General features: G+C 53.6%; 1 protein-coding gene across 1 annotated transcript in view; it reads left to right on the top strand.

Annotated features, from left to right (window-relative positions):
- Positions 1-13,627, top strand: part of KIF6 (kinesin family member 6) — a 399,235-nt gene extending 385,608 nt beyond the window's left edge. Inside the window, exons 20-22 of the mRNA XM_068557688.1 lie at positions 6,406-6,495; positions 8,099-8,205; positions 13,566-13,627. Of these exons, the coding sequence (XP_068413789.1) occupies positions 6,406-6,495; positions 8,099-8,205; positions 13,566-13,576 (208 nt within the window). The 3' untranslated portion in view covers positions 13,577-13,627. The remainder of the gene's footprint in view (positions 1-6,405; positions 6,496-8,098; positions 8,206-13,565) is intronic.
- Positions 13,628-22,242: the final 8,615 nt, after the last annotated feature.

Genomic DNA, 22,242 nt, shown 5'->3' with positions numbered 1-22,242 from the left:
AAATCATGCTCCCTGAGCTCTACCCCCAGCGCTTTTGATGATGCTGGAAGGAGGGTCTTTGGGGAGTGGACTCTCAGGCAGGCTCGGGGCGCTGTTCAGGTTCTGTCATCTGTGGTGGCAGCCGGTGCTCTGGTGGGATCTCTAACCTGCGGCAGAGATAACCAAGTATCCTGAAAAGTGTCTGTTAAGACACCTCGGCTATGAGCGGTCGGCACCCCTAAATTCCTTCCCACAGAGTAGTTCAGATACCATTCATTGTGGGCGGAAAGGTTACAGTGGACAGGTGAGAGGAAAAGGGTCCTGCTAGAGACTGGCAAGGGCAAGGTCTCGGGCTCCTCCTCTGATGAAGAAGTCACCTGCCACTGCTTTAAAAAGCTGGCAGAGAAGAGCTCACAGAGCTCTACCAGGGGGGAGGCAGGGAGGAGACCCTGTCCCCGGTCATCGTGGCTTCGCAGACATTCTCTGTGAACAGCCAACTGTGGAGGATTAGTTGTTGGCGTCCTTAAATTCTCCAAGGAGACTTCTCCAAGGCTCTCCTCTCTTACGGTAATCACATCTCCTGTCATTTACCGAGGGCTCTAAGGGCCAGGCACTGAACACGTGTGTGACGTATGTGCTATCATTGCGCCCATTTTACAGATGCGAACACTCTGGCTCCGAGAGATCAATTAACTTGCTAGGGTCACCCAGCTAATAAGAGGTGAGACCAGGGTTGGAACCCAGGCCTGTCAGCATCTGGCCACCCCTCTCCCCTCACTCCTCACATCAGTTTCCTTTAACCTTAATGACCATGACCGTCCTACAGGGACACGTGCGTATCCTGTTGTTTAGCAGAAGGTGACATTTTCCCACTCATATTCTGCACTATTTCGTACAAATGTGTTTTCCTCATATTCCTCCAAGTGCCAGGTCCTCCTGCTTGGGGTCCCCACTCTTTCCATGTGTCCACGATCTGATTTTCCCAAGAGACCAAGATTTTCAAAGAGCAAAATTATGGCTCCTTAGAAGGCCAACCTCTGACTGGAAAACCAGAGCTCCCTTGGATTGGGAACTCCAATCCAAGGATGGGATGATTGGCCCCATCATTTCAGTTGAGAAACCCTGAAATCAATCCCATTTCACTAATGAGAAAACTGAGGCCCAGGAAGGGAACATCATGCTCTGAACTCTGTGGTTAACAATGGGACGAGCTGCAGCTTCAGCCTGAACTCCAGGCTCCATGTTGAGCCACGGTTTTTCCTTCCTTCCTTCCCCCCCGGCCCCCCATGCTCCGCTGCCTCCCCCTCTCTCCCCCTCTCTCCTCCTCACTCCTTCACGCCCATCTTCCCCTCCCTTTCCCCCACTTTCTTGCTCTGCCTAACCCTTCCCACCCTACATTCTTTTTCCCCCTTTTCTCATCCTCCTCCCGATGCTTCTCCCCCCTCCTCCCACGCTCCCTCTCGGCCAAGGCCACTCTCTATTGTTTGTCCATTTGTCCATCCCTCTGCCAGCTTCTCTGAGAGAGTGTCCACCCTGGCATGGGTCTAAGAACTGGCCACCGGGCAGGCCTCCTAGGATCTCCTTGGGAAACACCGTTAGAATCTTCCCCCAGCCTCTACCTTGTCTGAGAGGCAGGGCCTATCGTGGCCTGGCCTTCCTGGATCTTCCTTAGGTATCCCAAGTTAAGGTGATCCCTGGATGTGCTTGCCAAGACATCCTTAACCTTGAAGTTCAGAACCTTGGATCTCAAAGGTGCCCATCAGCTCACCATGGGTTACCTGCAAGGAGTCCCCTCAGTTTAGACGTTCACAAAGGGTGCTCTTCTGGGTGCTGGCCCTCGGGCAAGCCAGCTCCCCCTTTGGGATCCCCTCGTCTCATCTGTAAGATGCGTCGAGGTCCCTCTGACACTATTCTTCCACGAGCAGGCGAGTGTCCCGGGGCCACTGAAGAGCTGCTGGAACAGGAGGGTGAGAGTCCAGCTGCCTGTCTCCCCTGAGCTCCAGAGAGGCTGCTCCTGATGGACCCACTGCAGCCCGGGGGCTGGTCCTCTGCTCCTCGGGTTCTGACGGAAACCTGATTGCATCACTTCCCCAGGGATGCTCTGGGCCTGTGGGCTGATCACACTAAATTCACAACACTCTGATGGGCAACCATCATTAGGAGGCCTAATTACCATTAATATTACTTACTAATCCTTGCGAAGGAAGAGATGATTAATTCTGATGGCAGGTGTGCGCTCTCTCCAGAAGGAATGTCAGTGTGAGAAGTGAATTCACCATCAAAGGCTCGTGGGTCAGGAGAGAGGACAAAAGTCATTTGTGGTATGACCCTGAGGGCTCAGAGGCCGAGCTATGGCATCCAGGGATTCTCCTGCAGCCTCGGGGCTGGGGGAGCCCCAAGCCTTCACACTGCGCCATCCTCCTGCGCGAGCTGCTCAAGGCAGTGGGATGGGCAGCTGGGCCTCTGCAGAGGGTGCTGGATGCCCCCATCTGTCCTGTCACCTCCATCTCTGCCCTCTTCCACCCACTCCCAACCCTCAACAGTTAGCACCTGTGAGCACTCCCTGGAATCTTAGAAAAGGCTCGGCTGGGAAACCATTGAGTTCGTGAGCCATTGGTGTGCCAGTGGCTTGATCTTGCAAGACTTGCTGCAGCTTCCAAACTGACCGTGACCTGGTGTCATTGCAGCACCTGCGGGACAGAAAGCCCTTTCTCCTTCCCTAGCTGAGGCCTGCACCAGGAACCATTCGGAAGGAGCCCTAGGAACTTGCCTCTGTTCTCCAAAGAAAGGCATGCAGAGCCTGCCACCTTGTGGCTACCTCTGGTCCTACAGTGGCCCTCGTCAGACAGCACAGATGCTCAGCTCACCCGAAGACTCAGTGCAGAGTCTCTGGGATGCTGGGAAATAGACATCTGAGGGGAAAAAAAAAAAAAAAAAAAAAAAACCCAGGCTCTGATATCCTTTCCCGTTTGTAGGACCCACAGTCCTGAGCCGGTGGAGGCAGGCCCAGGGTAAGAGGCCCTGCCCTGGCTGAGACAGGAGAGGGCAGAAGACAGGAGCTGGAGAGGAAGCAGTGCCCACGGCTGGGACAGTAGGTTATTGGGCCTGTGGAGAGCCTGGGGCTGCTGACGCGTGCTGAGCAAAGCCAGAGCACCTGTCTCTAACCCTGCCTGTCAGTCACCCCCAGAGTCCCCATCTGTGAAATGAGGGTTCTGGCCAGGTGACTTCAGAGGCCTCTTTCTGCTCCGATATTGTGCCTAGGCAGGACATTGCAAAGCAAGGGAGGGGATCCCGTCATGTCACTGACATTCCAGGATAGCTTGCCTCTCCACCTCCCAAGGGGTGCTGTTGGGTTCCATTGTTTCCCAACTGAGAATCCAAGGCAAGGAGCGCACATCAGTTAAATGGGCAAAACTGCATCTGCATTGAGCTGTTGGGTCTAACTCCTCACTCAGGGAGCACAGAGCCGGTCAGCCAGGGCCACCCAGGGTCAGTCCATGTGGCCAGGGATAAGCCATGTGTCTCCAGCATGTGTTTCCTCAGAATGCCAGAGCTGAGTCCGGTTAATAAAGCACAAGTTCTGAAGCCTCACAGAGCTGTGATTAGATCCAGATACTGCCACTTACCACTGGGCAACTTTTAGAATTTCTTTAACCTCTCTAAGCCTCAGCTTTCTCATCTATATAACGGGGATGGTGAGGCTATTGAGAGGATTAAATGGTGTGATGTTTGCAGAGCACCCTCCCAGGACCTGGTGTGCAGATAGTGTCTATAAATGACGGTTGTGATCATTGTTGTTTTTGTTCCACGACCACAGCTGGTACATGCAATGCTCTAGCAATGAAAATTATTGTATAAACCATCTGTTACAGACTGAATGTGTCCCCCAAATTCATATGTTGAACTCTAATCCCCAATGTGAGGGTATTAAGAGATGGGGCCTTTGGGACATAATTTGGTCATGAGGGTGGGGCCCTCGAGAATGGAAATAGTGACCTTATAAAAAGAGGCCAGAGTCCTAGCTCACTCTACCATGTGAGAACACAGCAAGAAGTCGGCAGTCTGCAACCCAGAAGAAGGCTCTCACCAGAGCACAACCATGCTAGCGCCCTGATCTCAGACTTGCAGCCTCCAGAACTGTGAGAAATGAATTTCCATTGTTTATAAGCCACTCAGCCTACAGTATTTTGTTATAGCAGCCCAAAGAGACTCAGTCAGAAATTAGTACCAGAAGTGGGGTGTTACTATAACAGACACTTAAAAATATAGAAACAGTTTTGGAACCAGGTAATGGGTAGAGGCTGTCAGAGTTTTGAAGCACATGCTAGCAGATGCTGAGGTTGTCACGAATGGACTTTTAAAGGCAGTTCTGGTGAGGGCTCAGAAAGGAAAGAGGAGAGCTGTAGAGAAAGCTGCTATCTTCCTAGAGAATATGGAAATAATCACATAGAGAATGTTGGTAGAAATATGGATGGTAAAGGCCATTCTGGTGAGGTCTCAGACAGAAATGAGGAACATGTTATTGGACAGTGAAGAAAAGGTGATCTTGTTATAAAGTGGCAAAGAACTTGGCTGAATTGTGTTCATGTTCTAGCGTTTTGTGGAAAGAAGAACTTGCAAGAGATAAAATTGGACGTTTAGCTGAGGAGATTTCTAAGCAAATTGTTGAGGGAGAGGCTTGGCTCCTCCTGACTGCTTAGACCAAAATACAAGAAGAGAGGAAAGATTTGAAGATGGAACTATTAAGCAAAAAGGAACTAGAACTTAAAGATTTGGAAAATTGTCAGCCTATCCATACAGCAAAAAATGAGAAAACATCTTCAGAAGAGAACGCTAGGAGATTAGTGTGGGTATGAATCCCAGACTTCATCAGCCTCCCCAGCAGGAAAACTGCCAGACTGAACTGAAGCAGAAGGAGATGGGAGGAAGAAAGGAAGGCTGGTGGACTTCTTGGACCTCACAGGACAGGACCATAGAGCTATTCTGTTGTGAATGGGCACTATCCTTCAAGACAAGGGAAGAATGACCCCAAAGGCAATTCAGAGATCATCACAGCTGCCTCCTCCATTTCAAAAGGGGGGACCATAGCCTTGCTTTCAACAATCCAGACAGCCTCTGCCCAAAGCTGTGGGGGTGGGGCTGATCAGCAGAACTATGAGGGCACGACCCCTGCCCAGCAGAGCCCAGCAGCAACTCCACCCATGGGTCCAGAAGACAGGACCTTCACCCCAGTGGGTCCGGAGGGTAGAGCGTCAATCCTCAAAGAGGATTGTTCTCAAGCCCCAGGAGCTCATGGAGTTTGCATTGCTAGGTTTTGGACTTGCTTGGGACCTGTCACTCCCTCCTTCTTTCCTGTTTCTCCCTTTTGGAATGGAAATGTCTATCCTATGCTTGTCCCATCATTGCATTTTGGAAGCACATAACTTGTCTGGTTTTACAGGTCCACAGCTGGCAAGGCATTTTTGCCTTAGGATGACGCATACCTTGAGTGTCACCCATATCTGATTTAGATGATATTTCAATGGATGAGATTTTGGACTTTAGAGTTGATGCTGGCATAAGTCGGGGGCTGGTGGAATGGAATGAATGTATATTACATGAGAAGGACTTGAATGGGGGGAGGGGCAGGGGCAGAATGTTATAAACTGAATGTGTCCTCCAAAAATTCATATGTTGAAGTCTAACCTCCAAAGTGATAGTCTTTGGAGGTGGGCCTTTAGGTCATGAGGGTGGGGCCCTCATGAATGGGATTAGTGCCCTGATGAGAAGAGGCCAGAGACCTAGCTCACTCTCCTTCTACCATGTGAGAACACAACAAGAAGTCAGCAGTCTTGACCATGCTGACACCCTGATCTCAGACTTCCAGCCTCCAGAGAGAAATAAATTCCTGTTGTTTAAGCCACCCAGTCTATGGTATTCTGGTATAGCAGCTTGAACTGACTAATCATCATCCACAACAGAGGATTCTTGGCTTCTGCCATAGTCAGCTTGGGCTGCCATAGCAGAATGCCATAGACTAAGCAGCTTAAACAACAGGGACTTATTTATTTCTCACAGTTCTGGAGGCTGGGAAGTCCCAGATCAAGGTCCACAGGATCCGCTTCTGGTAATAACCCTCTCCCTGGTCTGCAGACGGCTGCCTCCTCTCTGTGCCCTCACCTAGTAGAGAGACGGCTCTGATCTCTCCTCCTCTTCTTATAAGGGCATCGATCCTATAATGGGGGCTCCACCCTCATGACCTCATCCAAACTAATTACCTTCCCAAGGCCCCACCTCCAGATACCATCACACTGGGGATTCGATTTCAGCATATGAATTTTGGGGAGACAAACTTTCAGTCCATACAGCTCCTAGATATAAACTCTAAATTTCTCTTCTGTAAACCTCCTCCCATACCTTTTTCTTTCGTCGACTTGTCTCTTGCAGTGATGTGTATGCCAGGAAAATCCTGCCCTCGCCTGGCCCCCTCCTGCACAGCCAGGAGCAGAGCAGCCCCAGCACCCCACTGGAGGACAGGTCTGTGGTCTTCCCTCTCTGACACCTGTGACAGCCGCTGCCGTGGGTGCAGCAGGCTGAAATCGCCAATCTGCTTCCCTCACACCCCAAGGAGCCCCTTGTGGGGTGGCCTCACAGACAGAGCCCAGGGCAGGCCTCCGCCCTGGAACCCCAGGAATTCCCTGGGATCTCTCACAGATGCCAACTCCCAGAGCCAAGGAATTTTCCCCAGGGTCGCTGGGGCCCCATGCAGGCAGAGTTGCTTCATGTATCCTTGTAAATGACGTACCTGGGGCCATTCAAGGAACAGGAGCCAGCCCAGGGGCAGTTCCACGTGGCCCACCAGCCCTGTGTAGAGTCCCCAGGCAGGGAAGGGCATGGAGTTGAGAAGCCTGGCCTCAGGCCTGTGAGCCATTCACTCCAGGATGAACAAAGCCGACGAGGCCTCTCCCCAGCACGTGTCTCCATGCCCTCTGACTAGAATACCTGCATGCCCTTCTTCCCGTGGCAGGCAGGCCGTCCAAGGGTGAATTCCACCCACCGTCCCTCCCAACCCTGGACAGAACACACAGTTCCAGAGCTGTCCCAGGCTCCCTGCCGCAACTCTGCTTTAGCACTTCTCGCTGACTTGCAGCTGGAACGCCAAAAATTACACGTGATAACGAACAACACTTCGTTATTTATAATCCTCGCTGCCTTCTAAGAGAGTGGATACTGTCCCCTGCTGTGTGGAGTGACAGGTGTGAGGATGGACGCTAGGCAGAGCCTGGAGAGTACCTTGCTTTAAATTTTCTCAAGGGGGATTTTATGTATAGGAGGTGGATGGAAAAAGAGGAGGGAGAAGGTGACATGCATCCCTCTCTTTTTAAGGGGATTTCACCTCTTACAAATCTCATTGGCCAGAACCTGGTCACCTGACCACACGTAGCTGCAAAGAAGACTGGGAAATGCAGTTTTTTAATGTGGCAACTTCCTGGGCTAAATATTATGGTTCTGTTTTTAAGGAGAGAAGGGAGAAGACTTATCTCTGTCTCAGGAGCAACTAGCTAAGCCATGGTAGGGGACGGGGATGCAGTGGGGACACGTCCTAGAGGATACAACATCTAAGTTGGGTGCTGAAGGAATCTGGCCCCAGGTAGAATGGGCTTGGTTTGGGTAAGTTAGGGGGGTGTGGGTGCAGGGAGAGGAAGGTGGGGTGAGGGGATGGAGAAGGTGCTGAGAGAAAGCGTGTGCAGCTGTGTAAGGGTCTGAGGGGAGAGCAGCCCAGAGGAAGAGGAGACAGCAAGGCAAAGGGCCTGAGGCCAGAAGGAACTTGGTGTAACAGAGTAGCAGGATGGCCGGAGCACAGTGAATGGGCCCACATCACACAGAGACGGAGTTTGAATTTCATTCCAAGAGTGATGAGAAGCCACTAAGGGTTTGAGCCAAAGGACTGGAGGACACGTGCCTCGTCTGGGTGCAGAAGGATTGCTGTGGGGGCTGCAGAGAAGGAGGGGGGCGAGGAGGCAGGAGCCCGCAGCCCCTGGGTGAGATCAAGTCAGTGAACGTGGGCAAGCACTATGGAAAGGTGAGCGCTGGGGCCAAACATAAGGCGTAGTAAAGTGTGACCTGTGCTTGTCCCCAGGATCCCGGAGAGGCCAGTGTCGTCGGTCCCGCTCACGGGGGACAGCCAGACAGACTCCGACATCCTGGCATTCATCAAGGCCAGACAGAGCATCCTGCAGAGGACAGGTCAGTGCACCTTCCCCGGCGGCTCCTCCAGGGCCATGGTCAAGGGGCGGCGAAGGTGGGGAGGCTAGAGCAACAATGAGCCGAGGAAGCTGGAAGCTTCCCGAATGTTCCCAAAGCCTCGGGCCTGGCCTTGCAGTCACTTCACGTGTGCCTGCCTTGGCCTCCTCCTGGAGAAAGCCCCAGAAGGCAGCGTCGGACACACCGAGACAGGCCAAGGGGGTGGCTGGCCCAGGTGCCCCTGCCCTGCTTGGCAAAGCTGCTCTCCCTCCTCCAGATCTTCAGCTCCTCTTGTTGCCTGTCCCCAGAGCCCACTCCCCTCTGCCCAGCCCTCTCCAAACAGGAAGGGCTGAGTGATGGTTTGGTACCTTGTTTAACCCCTGGCTCAAAATTTCACTCTCCATTTGGAGCGTGGTCCTTGCCAGCGAGTTGGAGATGTAAACACCACTTGAAAGCCCAGGCCTGAGGACATGGTAACAGTTACAGAAGAAATATGTGGTGTGTCAGAAACAGGAAGAGAAAGAGAAGGCCCTTCCTGGCCTCCATCACTGACCTCTCCCCTTCGTCTTGGCACCTACCCAGCCACCGTGGACAGGTCTTCTCTTCTCCTTCCTTCTCCCTGGAGACCCACAGGGACTAGACTCCATCCGGGGCCCCCTACCCCAGCCCTGCTTTTAGTCTTAGCCTCAGCCCAGCACTGTAATCCAAAGGCTACTAGTCAGGCTTGGCATTGCTTTCACCTGGCAGCAAGGCACCCTGATGGGTGAGACAGCCGACCTGGACCCTATGATGTCCGACACCTGCCCCGAGAGGCCTACACGCAGCTTCACCGCCAACTCCCTGCAGTTTAGATAGTAGGAGGTTTGCATATGGACAGAGCACCCCAAGGAAAGGGTGGCCTTTGTCATACCGTCCTCCCCCTCGCTGGGATGCCAGCCTGCTGACTGTTCTGTCTTCACCACTGGCATCAACAGCATCGGCACCACTGTCAAGTCTTTTCTGAGACCTGGGACCCGCCGGCTCTGCCACCAACCTGCCGTGACGCCTTGACCACATACCTTGCCTTCTCTCATCCTCAGGCTCCTTGTCTAAAAAAGAAAAAAAAATGAATTCAGATTCAGTGCTCTCCAAGGCCCCATCTCTCCCCCAAATACTCTAATGATGTGTATCAGACACAGAACAATACTGAACAGCCAATCAGTGAATGAACGCTGCATTTATTAGGCACCATCTGTATGTCAGGCCCTGTACCAGTGCTGGGGCCATATCAGTGAACAAGACAGACTCAAGCCCTTGACATTCTGGAAGGAAGGAGACAGACAATGACCACATCAGCAAAGACATAAGGTCATCCGAGGTGCCAATAAGTGCTTTAAAGTAGCTGGAATATGTAATGTGTAGAGATCCCCGGGGAGACTGGGTTGGGGGAGAACTTGAAACTGATGGCTGAATAGTGAGGATGGCGTAGCCATACGGTTCTGGAAGTGAACCTTCCATTCAGTCTGGGAAGAGCAGAACGTGACCAGCCCTGGAGGGGAAGGAGCTTGGCTTGGTTACAGGCTGGGGGAGCCGAGCCAGGGAGCAAGGCCAGATCACGTGGACCTTGTAGGTGAGGGTAAGGGCCTTGGCTCGCATTCCAGGAGTGGTGGGAGCTCTGTGAAGAATTTAAACCGTAGCGTGATGTGATCTGATCAGTGCTTTCGAAAGCTCGCTCTGGCTGCTGTGTGTAGTGTAGGCTGTGGAGGACCAGGAGCCCGCACTTCTCGGGGAAGTACCTTCCCAGGAAGGTCCAGGGGGAGGGTGGCCTGGACTTACCCGCCACCTGAACGGGACATGGGAGGGTCACGAAGACTCGTTTATATACTGAAAGGAATGGCCCAGTGCTGGGTGTGGGGGGAAGGGAATTTATGATTTGGGAAAGAGGACCAAAACTGCAAGAGAGAAAGTTCTTTGAGGAATTGGAGGGGATGATGTCCAGGACATAAGTGGAGGGAGTGTTGGCTTTTGGGGCTGGGAGACACACCCCACAGTGAACAAATTCATAAAAATCAACCGTTATTTGTCCCGTCAAGAAGTCTACAAATAAGCAATACTTTAACGTTATGTTTACTTAGCTTTTGTACACGTAGTAGAGATGTGATCATCCAACCTTCTCAGAAGAGAAGAGGCAGACACCCAGGGTCTATGTCAGGATGGCGTCTTCCTGCTGACACCAGGCCCAGCGGGTGCAGAAAGCTGGGCCGAAGACTGGGGCGCTTTTATTACGATGTGTATGGCAGGTTACCAGTTACACGTTTTTTTCGCATATATTATTCCCTCAACACTCCTGTAAGGGACCCAGAGCCAAGAGTGTGATCCCCCTTTTGACAGGAGAGGAAACTGCTCACAAATGGCAGAGTCAGGAGGACCCTGGCCTCCCGTGCTCTCTCCACTGGACCGTGCTGTCTGGAAAGCCACCCTGCTGGCCGGTGTTTTCTCTTGGCCTCCACCCTCCCTGCAGCTGGGGAGCTTTGTTCTCCAAACAAACAGCAGCCTGGAAGTAATTCATCAAAACAAACAGAAGTTCGAGGGTTCAGTTTTTATTCTCAAGGGAAGGAAAAAAAATCCCAGGTTCTTAGTGACCATGGGGCCACAGGGAAGCTGAAAACAGGGTGACAAAGGGTCCCTCTCCGGCCAGGTCGGGGCTGAGAGGCAGCAGGTGCAGCCTCTCCCGATGCACAGATGGCCCAGGTCCCACCGCGCAGCGCTTTCTACGCAGCCCACTTATCAGGCCTGCCTGGCAGGCAAACACACAGGCCGGGGCCCAGGCACTTCCCCAGCCAAAGCAAACACTCCCTGTCCCCTGGCCTGGGCCCCTCTGCTCTTAATTTAGCGGCGCTGTCTGCCTGGGCTCCTTCAGAAATGCTCATTATGGGGAATTTGTGACCGTCAGCCTGGGAGCGGGAGCCCAGGAAGAGTGATTTAACACAAGCCTCGCCCAGCTTGTCCAGCTCTTAGACTTCACCAAGGGCCAGGATGAATCTACCTGATTTAGGATTCGTGGAAAAGCTGTGGAGCGTTTAAATCCCTGCCCGGGGCGCACGTGGACAGGTGTATCTCCCCCGTAAGGGGCGTTAGTCATCCATGGTGTCAAATCTGCTGTTTCTAACCGCCAAGGATGGCTTTAAGAGATTAACCCCTTTCTAGAGTGCCTTTTGTTTTTTTTTTTTTTTAATCTTCCTTAATCCCTGAGTTTGGAAGTATTTCTGTCTGGACGGGAACCTTGGTGTGACCGCCGTGACCACGACGCCCTCTTCTCCAGCTGGTGCCAGGAAGAGGCTCCAAAGCCCCCTGAGCTCCCAGCCCTGCCACCTCTGTTCTGCAAAGCCCCCGGCTCTCTCCTTCAGTCAGGAGCCCGCCCAGGGAAGTGGAAAGAACACAGATCTGGGACGGAAGAGACCCAAACACAAGGGCTGTCTCCGCCATGGGAGACCTTGGGCAGGTCACCTCCTCCAGCCTCCCTGTCACACCTGTCAAGTTCAGATTCCACCTTTGCCTGGGTGGTCAGCCTCTCCTGAGACAACGTCCATAAAAGTCCCCTGTAAACTGCTGAGCGCCAGGGAGCCATCATCGGGGAAGTTGGCCTCCGTGGTGAGAACTGGTCCAACACAGACCAGTGATTGTTTGGTAAATGGTGCAGCAGTACCCTCCATTCTGGGAATCTACAGTCACAAAACCCCAATATAGACTGAGAGCTCCATCACTTAAATAAGGTTCATAAAGTAAAGAGTGAACTGGAAATGGCACATCTGTCGTGGGTTGAGGTCCGTCTATGTGAGGAGCTGTGTCTTGGCGTCTTGCGCACTCTGAGCCCAGCCCTGCGCCGTTTCTTCTCGGCCCCAGCCCTACCCCCAGTCATCACCGCAGGCAAGTGTCTGGGGGGCAAGTGACAGCCCTGGGGTGGGAGCTGGCTCAGACTCCTTCCCACTCCTTCCCACTAGTCCTGGCCCTGGCTGCTTGTCAGTGGGGCAGAGGAAGCATCAGACCCGTGACTTGCTCAGCAGCCACATGCCTGGTGGTCCCCGGTACCTGCCCTCGCCAGTCCTTGGAATAGAGAGATGAAAGCAATGGGTTTCGGCCTGGCTGTCCCTCAGAATCGCCCGGGCCCACCCCAGAGATTCTGATTTAACCCGTCCTGGGAGCGGCCTGGGTAGGAGGATTCCAAAGGGCTCCCCACGGGTTTCCAATCTGTAGCAGAGCTGGGAACCATGGGTCCAGGGTGACTAGAGCACATTACCTTCCCATGCTCTGGTGTGTCTGACATTCTCCCTTCCTGTCCTGGGATTCAATCAAGACAGCTAGGAACGTCTTAAAAATAAGGACCATCTCCATTTAATTAAACAGTGAGGCCTGCCTGGGGTCTTGCACACAGAACTAGGTCTGAAGGACCAAGGGCTCACAGCCTTGAATTGTTTTCAATCTCTTCCTCCCCATTATCTCCCACATTCGATGTGTCGCAGAGAATTACCGATTCTCCCCCAGCAACAGCAAGCGGACCACGCCCACACTCTCCCACTGCCAGGTCCCCACGGCCACACCCAGCTGCCCGTGCTGCCTCACCCCTCAATCTCTCTGCCTGCTGCAATTTTTTTTAAACACTCTGTTCTTTACCTGAGAATCTTCAGAAGTTCCCTTTCGCTCTTATTATGATAGCCAAGCTTTAAGCAAATTAACTGCACGTCACTCACACTAGTTCTCACACGTTTCTGGTCTGGTGAGTCTGGGTGGGGCCCAAGATTCTGCATTTCTTAACAAGCTCCTGGAGATGCCAATGCTGCTGGTCCGTGGACCACTCTTTGCGAAGCAAGGAGCTGTGCTGGCTACCTTGCTTTTTCCAGGTACCTTGTCTGCTCCAGCGATTTGGAAATGAGGAAGTGAGGCCCAGAGAACAAACATGTTTTGCCCAAAGTCACACCACGGGTTGGGGACCAGCCTGGCTAGAACTCAGGGGTCCTGCTTCTTAGTCCAGAGAACCCTTCTCCATATCCAGCTATGGGAGGCTCCAGGATGGAGCCACGTGGTCAGGAGGAACCATCCTGGAATATAATGAACATCTGGGGCAAAAAGCAAGGAGAGGATCTCTGCGAGAATTAAGTAGGAGGGTCAGTGAAAATCATGGGATAGGAGAACGAGGGTGGATCCTGACTCAGAGAGATGAAACCTTTGCAAAGGGGAGGAAATGCAGCCCCCGGGAAGTTAGGCCCTGAGACGTGCCTTGCCCGACACCCAGAGTGGTGACCTGCAGCCTCCTCCCCTTGCCCTTCCATCCAGGAGGGGTCCATGCTCCACGCACAGCCTAACCAAGAACACTTGTCTCCTTTCAGGTTTCCAATAAGCGTCCACCGTGCACTGTGGCAGCAAGAACGGAGTACAGATGAAGGCCCTGTCTTCAGCAGTGATCTGTGGGCTGCTGGGGGCAACTGGTGACTTTGATTCTGGTGGAGGGGCTGCTTCTTTAAGGATGATATCTTGGAGGCTGCCAGTGAGGCTGGGGCCAGGCTTACGGTGCCATCCTTGCTGTGGGTGCCGGAGCTGCTGGCAGCCAGGCAATGCCAGGGTGCTGGGGCGGGATGAGGGCTTTAGCTCACTCTTGTGGTGGTGTTTCATGCAGACGATCAGAAACTTTGAGATTGTGAAATAGTACCATCCTAGTGTAGTGGCAGGGGAAGCTCACACTGGTAGAATGAGGGGGAAATAATAATGGGTTATTTTTAGCTACTTACCCACCCGCTTCCCTGCCCCAGCCCCTGGTTGAGAAGCCCAGGAATGGCTGGGGCAGGCCACACAGCAGGTCAGAGCCAAAGACAAGGCAGTGGAATCCAGGGCATCTTGATGGCCGGTCCTGATCTCCCAGGCCGGACCCTCCGCCATGGCCTGGACGACCCGTAGGCGGTGCCTGAATCAGCTGTATCTCCAGGGAGCCACCCCCGCTGCCCCACTGCAAGGTCTAAGGACATGGCAGCACCCAGAGAGCAGCGGACGGCTCCGGGAGCTCTGCAGAGAGCTGAGAGGGGCGGTGTGGGTGCCCTGGGCCTCGCCCTCACCCTGTTCTTAGGGCTCTGCAGGATTTGGGCTGATTCTCCCCGCTCCCACGGGGGGAACGTCTGGGGGTCTCGTCTCAGGAGCCCTCTCAGCAGCCCAGACACAGATCGAGCGGCCCGGCGGGCGGGCCGCCCCACGCCCACCCCGGAGCCCCTAGGGGAACTGCCGCCTGCCTCAGGGTCCTGGCAGCAAGGGTCCAAGCCAGCTGCAGCGGGGGAGGGGAGTGGAGGGGGGAGGGGGATGGCACCTGGAGATGAAGCCAACTGAATAAAAGCGCTTGTCCACTGCTCCCATTATCTCTGTCCCCTAAGTGCAGGCCCTCGCCGCCCCGGAGAGAGAGCAGAGAGAGAACACACGGCATAATCGGCCTCCCCCACCCCTTTTCAGGTCTGGGTAAAAGGATCATGCAGGAGAAGCTAGGTCATGACATTTCAAAGCTAGGCAGGCCCAAAGAGCTCCTCCCGCACCCTCATTTATATCATTAGAAAACTAAAGCGAACGGGAGGACCTGTTTGTTGATATATAGCCAGTTCGTGGCAAATGTCCTCTCCTCGGGGGGCTTTCCCTGATCACCCCAACTAGAGTGACCATCACTCTGTTATATTTTCATCATCACTACCTGACATCTTTCTTTATTTGCTTTTTTTTTTTTTTTCCTTTTGTGGCCATGCCGCGTGGCTTGTGGGATCTTTGTTCCCCGACCGGGGATTGAACCTGGGCCCATGGCAGCAAAAATGAGGAGTCCTAACCACTGGACGGCCAGGGAATTCCCTAGTTGCTTATTTTTTAATGGCCTGCAAACCCCACCACCACCTCCAAGACCAAAAGCTCCATGACAACAAGGACCTGTCTGTCCTGCTCATCACTGTGTCCCCTGCACGAGCTGGTACTCAGTTCATGAGTATCAGAGTCAGAACCAGCTCTCCTGCTTCTCAGGCCCCCACGGCCTCCCTCGGGCTCTGTGACTGAGGCCCACTGGGCACTGTGGCCCTCGCAGTTCTATGGCACGTGGTAAGTCCTCAGGAAAGTCCATAGAACCGGGGGAGGCCAAACAGCCCTTACAGCCTGATTCTAAAAACCTCCCCAGGAGTCCACAGGGCACACACATAAATACGCGCACACTCTCTGTCTCTCGAGAGCCCTGAGGATGGCGTGGAGTGGGCCAGAGTCCGTCAGAAACAGCCTCAGTGTCCCTGGCACACCTTAGTGCCCCGGCCCTCTGGAGCTACTTATAGTGTGTAGACTGTAGCTCCCCTGCCAAGAAGTTATCTCCTGGATCCAAAGGCCTTATTGACAGGGACATGTGGTGTGGCCCCATGCAGGGTGCAGATCCACCTCCCAGAACAATCACTAAGGCAGGAGAGGAAATGAAGAAGAGAGGAACACAGCTCCCAAAGTCCCTCCCAAGGGAAGCTGGCCTCTGATGTGGCCAAAGCTCTTTGGCCCCTGCAAATGGAAGAAATGGATGAAATGTTCTGAAAAGACTCTCCAGCAATGCACCCAGGCTCAGTGGAGCCATGAAGAGGCCCAGAGTATCTGAGTTCGCTCCAGGCCGAAATGTGGAGCTTTCCAAAATGTCTTCCAGAAAGCGGCCTGGCCAGTGACCCAGCCCAGTTCCTACTAGAACTGAACTGGCTCCGCCATTCCCTTGGCAGGGAGCGTTAGGAAGAGGGAGGTGTGGAATATGACTTTCTCGGATCTCGAAAAGGGAGAGTTTTAGCAAGCAGGTAGAGAAACTGTGGTAGATCGAATAACTAGCCTTAATTCTTCACCCCCTGTAATAGAATTATACATCCAAAGCTTTGCCATGGCCTCATGGGAGCAGAGTACACTTCCCTACCTACCCCTTAAATTTGGGCTTGGCCCTGTGACTTGCTTTGGTCAGCGGGATATTGGCAGATATGATACAAGCAGAGGCGTGAAATGTGCTTGCGTGGTTGGGCCTGCCTCTTGCACGCAAGTGATCTGCTTGGGAAGATCATGCCCTGGGCAGGTGCTGCCCCCTGAGCCTACATCCCAGAGCGTGCAGTGAGCAGACCTGAGCCCAGCCTGCAGCCTGGAGCCAAGCCCCGCAGCGCCGGAGCCTGGAGCAGAGTTTCCCCGTCAAGCCCAGCCCAGGTCAGCTGCGCCCTGGCTGACCCAAAGACCCATCCTCCTGAAAATAAATGGCTGTTTGTCATTAGCCACTGAGACTTGGGGTGGTTAGTTATGAAGCATTAATTGTAGCAACAGCTACAGAAATTGAAACCCAGAGACGGTCCCTGACTAGACCCGGAATTTCTCAGAGTTCATTCCGTCCCTCCGTGCTGCCTATCGAAAGGCACTTGAGAGCACGCTGTACGTGAAAAAGTGGGACTGCCACTTATGGCCATGATAGAGCAACAGGGACCTGAGTTAGCCTCCTTCTTTAAGCAACTGAAGACTAGACAAAACTGTAAAACAACGGTTTTCAGACATGGGAGCAAAGGCGGTACAGGACATTGATCCCCAAGAGAAGAGAAACAGGTGAGGTGAGCCTTCTGATGGCCTGTGTGCAGGGCAAGCCGGCAGTGCAGGAGGTAACCTGCCCTGGAGCAATCCTCAGCTGACAGGGACAGGAGCTGGTGGATAAACACCCCAGCCTCCTTCCGCCCTGGGGACAACTCTGAAGTGAGCCCTGCACGGTGTCCCCGAGAGCCCAGCAAGGTGGAGCCCCCCATGCCCACAGGAGTCACCTGCTCCGTCACACACACTGTGTTGGCCGCCCTCCTCCCTGTCTCTCTTGCCCTCTTTCTTGCGATCATTTCCTGGGATCACTTCCCAGATGAACTAGTCACACCCACATTCGGCCTCAGAGTCTGCTCCGAGGACAGTCCAGCTTAGGCAAGGACATCTATTTCAGAATCACGGGTGGGGGGGCTCTTGCATCCAGCTCTCTGGGCTGGTGAAAATGGGAGCCGCCCCCAACTTCAACCAGAGCCCCGCTCTCCACTGCGCTACACATTGGGGCTCAGGGAAAGATTTCTCGTGAGAAAGGAATCCTGCTACTCCAATAAACAATGGAAATTTCTGAACAAGACCAATAACTGGTATGTTTGTTTGATTGTTTGTTTGTCTTGAGCCTTTCCCTCGAATCTCCCCTCCGCTTTCCCCTCCCTCTGTTGGTCACCCCGTCGGGCTGGACCTCCCCTGACATCTTACTCTCTGCCCAGGAGGGCCAACAAAGCCCCACACACATCTGCACCCCCTGCCTCCACACAGGAGGCTCTCCCACACCCTTCACTGCGGGGACACCTCCAGGAGCCCAGACAACCACACGCAGAGCTTGTCACTCTGGCCCCACGTGCCACGAGCAGGGTCTGAAACCAGAGCTCCTTCTCTCCGCCTGCCCTTTCCCCCGCAGGGGGCGTCCCTGGGCCGGGTGGGCCTTAGCCCCTCCCCTTAGTTCCGGTCCAGAACGTGCCTTTTTCACTTGTGCGGATACGTGCCTATTAAGTGGCTCCTCGAGAGAATACCGATGTTGGACGGCGGGTGGGCGGGCTGGCCTTCCCCTCATCTCCAGGCTCATTCAGATGGAAAGAGGCCCGCGTCCAGCTGCTCTGTTTGCTCTGCATCCTCTGCCCGCTGTACGTGAAATTGATCTTGGTGGGGGGGGGGGGGGGGTGTTTTTCCTCTTTTTCCTCCAATCTCCCTTATCACTGCCGGATGTCAGGCCACACTCTGCCATCAGGCCTGGCCATGTTAGACTCTCCATTAATTGATTTTGCCCTCCCCGCTTGGGAAGCACAAATTGGCTCAGCCCATTAGCAGCAATAATTCCCTGAAAGGGATTATAAATCATGCCCTGCGGCCGTCCATTGCTCACCGACGGAGTGGTGCCCACGTGGGGAGGTGTCAATGTCTGACGGGCAGCAGAGGTCCCTGCAGGCCTGCGGGTTCCCTCCTAAACCTGCCCAAGCCAGGCCACAGCCAGGCAGGGGGAGTAGCCAAAGCAGGTGCCAGCACACAGAGGGCAGCGACTAGTGTGTACTGAACGAGTGAAGGGAGGGAGGGGCGGGGGCTCCCTCTGGGGTGCGGAGGGCTCTGAGGACCTCTCGAGCTGACCTCCCACCAAGTCCACCATTACGGCTCCGTTCTTTAGCTCTGTGGCCCCCTTAAACCAGAAGAGCTCCTGGGAAAGACTGTCTTAAACTCCAGTCAGGTAATGCCCTGCCGGCAGGGAAGCAGCAGCAGCAGCAGGGGACAGGTGGGAGGACGCCCTCGACAGGGGGTCCACAAAGGAGTGGAGGGCTTGGCCCACAGTGACCCTGGCACCCCCTCCTGCCCAGGCCCTGAGGGAGGGAGGGCTCCAGGCCGGCTGTGCCAGCCCCCCTCCCCTACCTGTCGCAGACGGCCCTCCCCCGCTGCACTCGCCCCTCTCTCCCTTCCTTTCCTTCCACCTGAGAACAACCACCACTACCTGCAGACCATGTCCAGACCCAGCGAGGATACTCGGGCTAAAGAGGTCGCTAAGACGTAGAGAATAGACGTGAGGACATGGGGAGGGGGAAGGGTAAGCTGGGATGAAGTGAGAGAGTGGCATGGACATACATACACTACCAAATGTAAAATAGATAGCTAGTGGGAAGCAGCCGCATAGCACAGGGAGATCAGCTCGGTGATTTGTGACCACCTGGAGGGGTGGGATAGGGAGGGTGGGAGGGAGACGCAAGAGGGAGGGGATATGGGGATATATATGTATACGTATAGCCGATTCACTTTGTTATACAGCAGAAACTAACACAACATTGTAAAGCAATTATACTCCAATAAAGATGTTTAAAAATAAATAAATAATAAATAAATAAATAAAGAGGTTGCTAAGACCTGCCCAAGTCCCCCAGACAGCAGCCGCTAGCTTTCCAAACGGTAAAGAGAGAACTCTTCACATGTGGAGCTTCTCCAGGGCAATAAAATGGGACCTGATTGTCACACAGCCTGGCAGGTGTAAGTACAACCCTAGGTTAGAGCCAGGACGTAGCGAGTCTGCAGTGACAAGATGACGGCCAGCGCTCTCTCCCAGTCTCTCCAAAACACGAGGAGGAAACAGCCAAGGGGGAGATTTGTGACTCCAGACGCTTTCTTCTGCCCCAAGACAAGCCCGCTTCCCAGTGTGGTGCTGTCTGGGAAAGCTCTGGGTGCAACGAGGGCCTTCCAGAAGATGGTTCTAGACCCCCAGGTGGCCTCAGGGACCCAGAACCAGCAGGAACTGCAGAGAAGGTGCCCGCAACCCCCGGACAGGGCCCCACCTAAACCGCAGGAGGATGAGGTGCTGCAGGGACACCTGGGCCTGCCTTCCACACACTTACGGCGTCAGGATGTTCCTAACATGCAGCCTCCACGTCGCCGCTTGCCCCTCCACCCACGGTGTGTGTGTTGTGCTTTGGCCTTAGAGCAGATGAGGACCCCCGTGTCCTCACTACCACTCCCTTGATCATTCATACACTTGAAAATAGTAACATCCTCCCGCTTGCTTTCGTTTCCTATGAGACTTCTCTCCCTCCCCGCCCGCCCCCCGTCTCTCATTACACAAACCATGGTTGCTTGCCCTGGATGTAACGCCCGTGTTGTCTGCCTCTGCACCGTCCCTTCCAAGTGACACCTGTACGTGTGATGCCGCCACCCCTGGCTGGGGCCCATCAGCTGAGGGTCGTGCATGACCCAAGGACGGCCAGACACCTGTGAAGTGGCTCACGTGAAAAGGTGCTCTTGGACCCCCAGCCTTTGAGAGGATTTGAGCCAAGCAATACCAAAAGAAAGAAGCAGGGGGCAACGGGAGCTGGTGCTGACCGGATGCCGGGGTCAGCCTGGAGCGGAACTCAGCAGAGGGAGGGAGTCATCACCGCTGGGCCAGGATGAGGGGAGGGGGCACCCCAAGGGGGTGGGCAGGGCACATTAATGGGGGAGAGTTAGGAGTGAGGTCATGGCCCGGTTCTTCCAGAACCCTGGCTGCTCCCGGCTTCCTACCACGAATTATTTCAATTACTTGAGATAACCAGAGTGTGTTCCTATTCCTTCCAACTCAAATAAGCCTTGAACAATTAAAAGGAAAGAAAACTTACGTAACCATTGGGAAGTAACACTGGCTTAAACAAATAGGACTTATGTGTCAAACTTTCTTAAATCTCAAGGGACTTCCCTGGTGGTGCAGTGGTTAAGACTCTGCACTCCCAACGCAGGGGGGCCTGGGTTTGATCCCTGGTCAGGACGCTAGAACCCACACACTGCAACTAAGAGTTTGTATGCCGCAACTAAGGAGCCCGCCTGCCACAGCTAAGATCCAGCACAAATAAGTGAATAAAACATTTTTTTAAAAAAATACTTTTTTACATCTTGAGGTAGGCGTGTGCAGGAAATCAGCTGAGCGTCTTTGCGATGCTCTTGACCTTCCCTCAAGGACACGAGGTGGCTGAGCAGGTGCCGTCATCTGTGCATTCAGGGCAGATGGGCGGAAGGTGGGGCCGGCTGCAGCCAAACCCTTGGTCTGGATGGAACACCTTTGCCCCGCACCTCCGCAGCCGCCTCTGCCCACATCTAATTGGCCAGAACTGGGTCACGGGTGGCCCCAGCTGCAAGGGAGCTTGGAAAGTGGCTGCGAGGGGCGGTCAATCCCCTGGCCCCCTCCCCATTTCTGGGCCCCTCTCCTCTGCTTTAACGTGAGTTTGCTTCCAATGGCCTGGCAGCACCTGGGGCTCCTCAGTGGACGATCCACCGGCTCCTGGAGCTGTTTTGCCTGTAGGTGCAGAGCCAGGGATGCCTGAATGGCCGCCTGGGCCGGGAATATGAAAGCGCAGCCTCCCTGCCTCCAGGGAACCAACTGGGTGGGCTTCACCAGCCAGGGCTCCCCAGGAACCAGGAGGAGGCCAGGACTACGGTGCCTTGTTTGGCTTCGCTCGCCCCACACCCCCATGCATCTTCACTTACTCCACTGCCCGTACACAAAGCCCCCTCTCAGGACTGTTCCTGAGACAGCGAGGAGCAGAATTATCATGATGGGTGACATCAGTCATGCTCCATTGCCTGGGGCTGACATGTACAAACGTGGGATTCCATTAGCCGGGAAGGAGGGAAAGGCTATCAGGCTGGCAACTCACGGTGTCTGCTGGCGCAGCTCATTACAGGAAACACCGGAAAACACAAGCAGAGAATTGACAACCCTCACACACTGCTGGTGGGGATATAAAATGGTACAGCCAGTTTGGAAAACAGTCTGGTGGTTCCTCAAAAAGTTAAACGTACAGTGACCGTGGCACCCAGCAATTCCACTCCTAAATACATACAGGGGAAAAATGAAAACATACAGCCCCACAAAAAAAAATAAAGAAAAAAAAAAAAAAACTTGTACACGAACATTCATAGCAGTATTATTCATAGGAGCCAAATATCTATCAACTTATAAGTGGATATGTGAAATGTTGGTACATCCGTGCAATGAAATATTATTCAGCCATAAAGAATGAAGTACTGACACTTGCCACACTATGGATGAACTCTAAAAATATTATGCTAATTGAAGAAGCCAGACACAAGAGGCCACGTATTGTATGATTGAATTTATATGAAACGTCCGGACTAGGGAAATCCAGAGACAGCAAGTTAAAGGTTGCCAGAGGTCAAGGGGGCAGGATGGGCAAATAGAGGTGACAGGTAAAGGGTACAAGGTTTCTCTTTGAGGTGATAAAAATGTTCCAAAATTGATTGTGGAGATGGTTGCAGGACTCTGAATATACTTGAACAGAAAAACTATTCAGTGGTATACTTTATCTGTGTGAATGGTAGTATGTGAATTACATCTCAGAAAAGCTGTTGCAAATACGCACACACAAGCGAAGAACAGAAAGAGGAAAACACCCTCGATTCCACCCCCCAGAACGAACCACCATTAACACCCCAGGGCCAGGAGGTACTTTTAGCTTCTTTTTATTCCCATGTATATCTCAC

The sequence above is a fragment of the Eschrichtius robustus genome, chromosome 12, assembly GCF_028021215.1.
Source record: "Eschrichtius robustus isolate mEscRob2 chromosome 12, mEscRob2.pri, whole genome shotgun sequence".
Taxonomy (NCBI): Eukaryota; Metazoa; Chordata; class Mammalia; order Artiodactyla; family Eschrichtiidae; genus Eschrichtius; species Eschrichtius robustus.
Note: the sequence above shows the minus strand (reverse complement) of the source record. Positions and strands in the feature narration are given on the sequence as shown.